Source organism: Mytilus trossulus, chromosome 7 (assembly GCF_036588685.1).
Source record: "Mytilus trossulus isolate FHL-02 chromosome 7, PNRI_Mtr1.1.1.hap1, whole genome shotgun sequence".
Taxonomy (NCBI): Eukaryota; Metazoa; Mollusca; class Bivalvia; order Mytilida; family Mytilidae; genus Mytilus; species Mytilus trossulus.
In genome coordinates this window covers 30819945-30827617 of record NC_086379.1, presented here as the reverse complement: position 1 = coordinate 30827617, position 7673 = coordinate 30819945, and the positions used below count along the sequence as shown (strand labels likewise).

Sequence of the window (7673 nt, the reverse complement as noted above, 5' to 3'; positions counted from 1 at the left end):
AAGTGCTGACTGCTTCGCTTGTGAAACCCTCGTGAAAATAAATCTCCACCAGCAGTGGCATCGACCCAGTGGTGGTTAATAAACTGATCATAGATACCAGGATTAAAATTTTATATTAACGCCAGACGCGCGTTTTGTCTTTTAAAGATTCATCAGTGACGCTCGAAACAAAAACATTTTAAAAGGCCAAATAAAACATTGAGGAACAAAAATTCCTAAAAGTTTTGCCAAATACAGCTAAGGTAATCTATTCCCGAGGAGCCATGGTTCCGTGTTGAAGCCTGTATATTGACCTATTATGGTTTTCTCTTACAAATTGTGACTTTGATGGAGAGTTGTTTCATTTGGCATGCATACCATATCTTTTGATATCTATATACCAAAATTATCACGTTCTCAATCAGAATTATTATGTAAAGTCGAGACAAAAGTCGAATACAATTAGGTACTGTTAAGGACTGTCGAGTTATGTCGTGTCTTGATATTGAAATCTGCGCTTGACATTACACATTACACGTAGGGCACAAATATATGATAGTTTCAGACTCTGGGCAATTTGTACAAGTTACGTTAATGAAAGCGAATAAAAATTTCAAATATACGATTAAAAAGAATGTATCGCTTATTCCATATGTTATTTTGACAATCTCAACAATACAGTTATAATTTATGTCTTTGACGGAATTCGTACACACATTTGCTGTCAGGAAATCATTTATAATTCACATAAGAAATTCAGTTTTCAAAGAAATACACCGTTTGCACATATTTATGTTCCTTTTTGAAAATGGTAAACAACTTTAACAGACACAAAGCGAAGTAACTCTGCTTGGATACACTATCGACTTTTAATTAGATGTCTTTCTTTATTTTTCTTACCTTTGTCTTGGGCAATGGTTGAATATAGATTGAATTATATGTATACAAATATATGTTAATATGTATTACAGAAATTCATGTAATTCAATATTTTTAATAAATCGCAATTTCTAGGAAAAACAAGAAAGATATTTTATGTATCTATGATGAGTTTGTTTATAACGACAAAACCTGTTTACGTATGTCTAGATTTTTGTGGAAACCTGCCTAAACGTAACAGTGTGTCATTGATTTTGGTTTTTTATTTCATTTTAATGGCATTTTCTGAACCGAACACTTATTTAAATACTTTTCACCCCGTTTTAAATTGCAATTAAAAACATTGTAATATAACCTTAAGGTAAGTTGAGTATTACAAAATATAATTCATTTTCTATAATGTTGATGCCATATCGAGTTGAAAATGCGTTCTGTGTTTCTCTTGTGAAAAATTTGGCGTTAAAATTTCCATGGTAAATTCTGCTTCATGTCATTCAAATGTATGTCCATTTAAGCTCGAAGACAAATCTAAGGGAGATGTAAGGATTACGAAGGTCTCGCCATGCCCTGTTTGTATTTATAATTATATGAACATATTATCATACTTTTAAATCACCTTTTGATTTCCATTTTAATGAGAATTTGCTGTAAAGAAATTACTTTGATTCCAATTAAGATTACTGTTTTTTTTTGTATTTACAATATCTTGCAGAGGTTAACTAATTATGTTTTACTTATTTTTACTGTTTTGAATATTGTCATCATTCCTTTTCAATTTATCTATTCTATAATATGCAGTTTACTTTTCCCTTTGCATCTTACCGACTGCTTGCAACCGGCTGACTATTGCATATAGAATATTGAATAATGACAAAATTCAGACGCTTACTTCACAGACATTATTCCTTTGCCGAATTGCATTTTGTTTATCTGTTGTAACTCAGGCCATATATTTTCACGAACATGTTTTATATAGTAAATTCAAATAAAATAAAAGTAAGTAGTGTTTTATATTTTTTAAATGCTTGTTTGATTAAATGATTAAATATTGTGAAGGACAAAGATTAAGTCACGTGAAGCAAATTAATTTTCATAAACAATTATAAATAAATGTAAATAACAGGAATAATTTTTTATAATCTTTTCTTCGAGGGTATCCCCAGCCCAGTGGTCAGCACTTCGTTGTTGACATGGAATCAATTATATATAAACTTTTATAAATTTCTTGTTAAAAAATATAAATTGTTTGAAAAACTAAGGATTTTCATATCCCAGGAATAGATTACCTTAGTCGTTTTTTGGCATAACGTTTGGGGAAGTTCGGCTTTATAACTATTTTGACCTGAGCGTCACTGATGAGTCTTATTTAGACGAAACGTGCTTCTGACGTATACTAATATACAAAATTTAATCCTGGTATCTATGGTGAGTTCATTTAGGAATATATACTCTTATTGAATGTACATGTTCTAATTGAAAGAAAAAAAAGGTTTTAACTTGTGTATGGTTTTGGTTTAAAAGTTTGCACCAAATGGCTTCTACCATAATACCCTCGGCATACCTATGCATGCAGGGTACCAGAATCTATCGCACTAAATGGTCTAGTGAATAGTTACAATTTAAGCTATTTCATCTTATTTGTTACCATACGTTTTAGTAATTGTCTTGTTAGATGTTCATATAATTTTCACTTCACTATGAACTGTTTTTGAATATTATACTTGATAGTTGGACCAACATTGCTTGCATTACATCATATGAATGTCAAGTAATTTGAATACAAATGAACAAATTAATTTCAAGACTTTAACGCTTGTGAAAATCAAAAATAACTTGACCACTTGGAAAATAAAACATGGTTAAATGTTTCATGTTATTCAAGTGATAACAAAAATATTGAATCTGTAATACATGAGTGGTTAATGCTGTATCAATCTAACTTACATTTACTTAATATATTTACATTGAGTTTTCATCTCACGAGAAGTTTTCACTTTTTATTCAGGAACTCTTTTATACAATGGCTGCGTTAACTGTGTTGATTTTTGCAACCATAATGGTAGTTCATGTTTGCTGCTTGCCATGTCTATCAGACAAATCTAAGAAGATATTTGAGAAAACCAAAAAGACATTGGATGGTTTAGAGAAGGAACTAGAGAGTAAGTACATAAACAATTAAATTAAATTTAGAATTTTTTTTTTGAGTTAAGACATTATCCTCCTAATGAAGAATATAATGAATATTTTACTAAATGCACGAAACTCAAATCAGTCTTCTGTCTGATTTATTCAAAACAAAATGATGTACTTATAATTATTTTTCGTGTACATGTTAACAAAATATCATTGTTCTATTTCGGGGTTTCAATCAGTATATACAATTTTTCCCACATAGAAGAATACTCATGAATCCAGTCATCTGTGTTTTAAGACATCTTTTCCAGACAAAACTTTTTTGAAAGTTAAAAAGGCGACCGGAATTCGTTTTATTTTTCTTTATTTTTTGTAAAACTGTTATATTCTGAATTTCATATTAATTTCAAGGGAAATAAGAATAGAGATGCATCGTATATAGAATAGTTACAATTTCTTATCTATTACGATCAGAGATTAACAAAATTTATTAACCAAAAACTTTAATCATAAACAATAGATGATAAATGATGAGGACTCAATCAAACACAAAACACTGATTGAAGACTTTGTAATTCAACCGTTTAAATGAACGTTAAAGAATAAACTGGAGTGATCCTGATATTGATGATTTAGCTTGGAGTGCGAGAAATATTTATTTCAATTAGTTGCAAAGTGAAACCATAACTTGAAATTGGAATGTTTTGCTCCTTCTTGGTAAGTGCGTGACATTTAGGAGTAAGAGGAAGGACTTGTAGGTACTGGTGTCTTGTCATGTTGACCTTTTTTAAATTTATTATCGGCGAGTACACGATCACATTACAATTCTACCTCAACGTGTCAGTTTAGTATAAAGCAAGGTTCACATTAATCATGTTGACTTCCAATTAACATGTTTTCGTCTTGAAAATGCATTTAACGTAAGTTAAACAGTAATGTTGTATATTCGTACGGTAATGTTGTGAGGAATGTTATTCCCCCTTCTAACTTAAATGACAAAAAATTATGTCAATCGCAAAACTTAAAGCTACGAAAAAAAACATAAATTCTGATCGACCTCCGAGGAAAATTCAAAACGTAAAGTCAAATGACAAAATCAAAAGCTTAAACAAATCAAACGAATGGACATCAACTGTCATATCTTTGACTAGGTATTTTCTAATGTAGGAAATGGTTGATAAAACCTGTTTATGTAGCAAGCTACACCAATGCTGCTTTTAATTATTTTTTTATATCTGGTTGTTAAAAGTTACAAGTCCATTTATATTTTCAAATCCATGTCTCTAAAAGAAGGGTTTGTGAATTATTACCACGATTACACAATTGTAATCATTTGTAAGAAAATCATTATAATGTGAGAAAAAAAAATCATTTAATTGGAAGTATTAATAATACTTTTTTTATTTCTATCGCCGCCTTGTGTTGCTCTGAGTTTTTATGTTGAATTTCGTTAAATGGAATACGTGATGTCTAAAGAAGAATGTAAATCGTTAACAATCTATTTGTACCAACAATCCATTATTCATGACAAATATGTGTTTCATTAGAACATTTAATTTAAAAAAAAAAAAATATTTCAATAATTCCTGATACTAAGAATATATATAAGTGGTAAGTTCAAGCTTATGTTAACTGTATGAACTACAGCCAGTATATCTTTGTTTGATATTGAAATTTTGGCATAACGATCGATGTACAAGAACATGAAAATAGTATGGTTATATTGTTTTGTTAATAAATTGACAGAGAAAGAATGGAAAACGTACAAAGATCATTGTTATTATCTTGGAGGAGATGCTGAAACTTGGTTCACCGCAGAGGTAAGATAGTGGTTGAGCTCTTGTGAATCTGTTTACATTCTCATTTTGTAATCGAAAAGGGTAAGGTTGAATTGATCGGTAGACGTACAAGTAAAAAAAAAATCATTCAAGTGTAGGCTATCAGCATTTCATTTTCATTCTGTAGTTGGAAAAGGTAAAGTTGAATTGATCGGTAAAGTTTTGAATTTCAGTAGACCCGACGTTAATGCAGAAGGAAGCTACTCTCGTGTTTGGCTTCAATAATGCGCATTAACAGAGCATATGAAACAGTCTGTACGTGCACGTGGGAACAAAGGATGCATAATTCAACCGAAAGTACTGAAGCAAGATCTGAAGTCTGCCCGTAGGAAAAATTGGCATTATGCATCTGAAAGTGATACTTGATAAAACAGTTTTAAAGTCATGTTTTAAATTTGAATAATAGTACTACCCTGTGTTTTATCTTCTTCAATGTGATCAGAGATGTTGCATTGTTTTAATTTGTATTATAGTTACCTTCTTTGTTTAACTGCAGAAAAAATGTCGTCAAATAGGTGGATATCTTGTCAAAATTGACGATTCATCAGAAAATGTATGGTTAAAAACACAGTTTAGTAAGGGTGAGTGTTTATACAATTAAGAATAGATAGTTATGAACAAGGTCTGTTATCAATCAACATTATATAAGAAGTAAAACAAATAACACTAACGTATAGAGAAGAAAGTATTTGGAACGTACGCACGCGTACGGTCCAGACCGTATACGTATACTCGTGCGGTCCGACTATACGCGTACGGTCAAAATACTTGCATGATCTGAAGCACAAACAGAAAATAAATTATATAAATATTCAAAAAATCAATAAACCTGGTCTATGACTGTTTTTATACAAGAAGGAGTTTGGGTTGTGGTTAGAAGGATGAGTTAAAAGACGTCATTGTTTACCCTATCACATAAAACAAACCATTTCCAATCTTACGTCATGCTACTACTTAAGGACTGGTTTTACGGTCTGATTTTACGGTCCGATATATGCGTACGGTCTGACCGTATGCGTTTACTCGTACGGTCAAGTACGAGCTCACATACATGTTTTGTGATGAGACTTATGTAGACGAAACGCGTGTCTGGCGTACTAAACTATAATACTGGTACCTTTGATAACCATTTACACCACTGGGTCGATGCCACTGCTGGTGGACGTTTCGTTCCCGAGGGTATCACCAGCCCATGGCCAGTAGCCAACACTTCGGTGTTGACATGAATATCAATACTGTGGTAATTTTTATAAATTTCCTATTTCCAAAACTTTGAATTTTTCGAAAAATTAAAGATTTTCTTATCCCAGACATAGATTATCTTAGCCGTATTTGGCACACCTTTTTGGAATTTTGGATCCACAATGCTCTTCAACTTTGCACTTGTTTGGCTTTATAACTATTTTGATATGAGTAGCACTGATGAGTCTTATGTAGACGAAACGCGCGTCTGGCATACTAAACTATAATACTGATACCTTTGATAACCATTTACACCACTGGGTCGATGCCACTGCTGGTGGACGTTTCGTCCCCGAGGATATCACAAGCCCAGTAGCCAACACTTCGGTGTTGACATGAATATCAATACTGTGATAACTATGGGTTAAATTAATACAAAATTTTTTTTTCACAAATATATATTTTTTTCACACCTTCTTACAATTTCTGTTTCGGTATTTTTTTTCTTCAATTTCTTTACGCGTAATTATAGAAAATTCAAATTAATTTTGAAATAGCAATCTTCACTTCATTTCAAACACATTAGTATTCAGGATAAATTAAAGATTGATCGTTGTACTTGAAATTCTAAGGAGCCAATTACTGGATTGGTCTGACTGATCTTCAGGAGGGACAGTTTAGATGGTCTTATGATCAGGAAAAGGCAAAATTTACATCATGGAACAGCGGAGAACCTGGTAACCATGGTGGTAATGAGGATTGTGCAGGTCATCACGGTCACACAGATACTTGGTTTGACGCACCATGTCATAGCAAATACAACTGGATATGTGAAAGAAACTTCTGTAAATTTTATTTAATTATAGTTAACCACTTACATATATGTAATACACTGTAAAGCACAGAGCAATAAAAGGGGGTCGCTTATGTTGTATATGCAATATCACAACGCGATGAGCGAAAAAAATGTCGCTAGTATGATATAACGTACATGTAATATGTTCAATCCTCGAAAAAGAACGCTAGGCTTATCTAATTTTAATTACTAAATCAAGCTAATAAACACATAAAACAGTTTGGAAAGATATATTCAAACAAATCTACACAGTTTAAAAAAAAAAGATTCAGAAAGTGACAACCATTAAAACATTACTCATTCTTGAAGGCCGTACGGTGACTTATAGTTGTTAATTTCTTTGTCATTTGGACTCTTGTGGATAGTTTTCGCACTGGCAATCATACAGTGTCATTTTTATAAGGATATATGGTTTCATTGTCTTTGGGGCAAGTAATCAGACTATAGGGCAAAATTAATAATATGTTACCGTATGTTGATAAATATCATGACAGGAAACTTAAGCACTTAAAATAGGACAGTGATCATAAAACAGTCTTCCAAAGGTTAACTTCATGAATTCGGGATAAAGTTTAAAATCTTTTATTTGGTTTTCACCATTTAATTCATTAAGTAATTAGTTAAAAATTATTAAAGTTCGACTGCAAGTGTTTAAAATCATAAACATGTTATACGATGGTGTTAATAACTATAACTAAAATTGCGTATTTCTTAAATATATATTTGTGTTTTTCAGGCAACTAGATCAAAGACTAAACGCATATGAGGTTGATTGAAAAAGATATTAAAACTTGAATAAAATGCAA

General features: G+C 31.6%; 1 protein-coding gene across 1 annotated transcript; it reads left to right on the top strand.

Annotated features, from left to right (window-relative positions):
- The first annotated feature begins 1211 nt into the window (after positions 1 to 1211).
- Positions 1212 to 7673, top strand: LOC134726965 (perlucin-like protein). The gene is made up of 6 exons (XM_063591362.1): positions 1212 to 1219; positions 2864 to 3017; positions 4738 to 4811; positions 5326 to 5410; positions 6644 to 6856; positions 7604 to 7673. The coding sequence occupies exons 2-6, from the start codon at positions 2879 to 2881 to the stop codon at positions 7609 to 7611; spliced, it is 519 nt and encodes a 172-aa protein (XP_063447432.1). The 5' UTR covers positions 1212 to 1219; positions 2864 to 2878; the 3' UTR covers positions 7612 to 7673.

Coding starts and splice junctions, on each gene's coding strand:
- LOC134726965 (XM_063591362.1), top strand. CDS start 2,879: ATGGCTGCGTTAACTGTGTTGATTTTTGCAACCATAATGGTAGTTCAT. Junction 3,018..4,737: donor TTTAGAGAAGGAACTAGAGA/GTAAGTACATAA, acceptor ATAAATTGACAG/AGAAAGAATGGAAAACGTAC. Junction 4,812..5,325: donor AAACTTGGTTCACCGCAGAG/GTAAGATAGTGG, acceptor GTTTAACTGCAG/AAAAAATGTCGTCAAATAGG.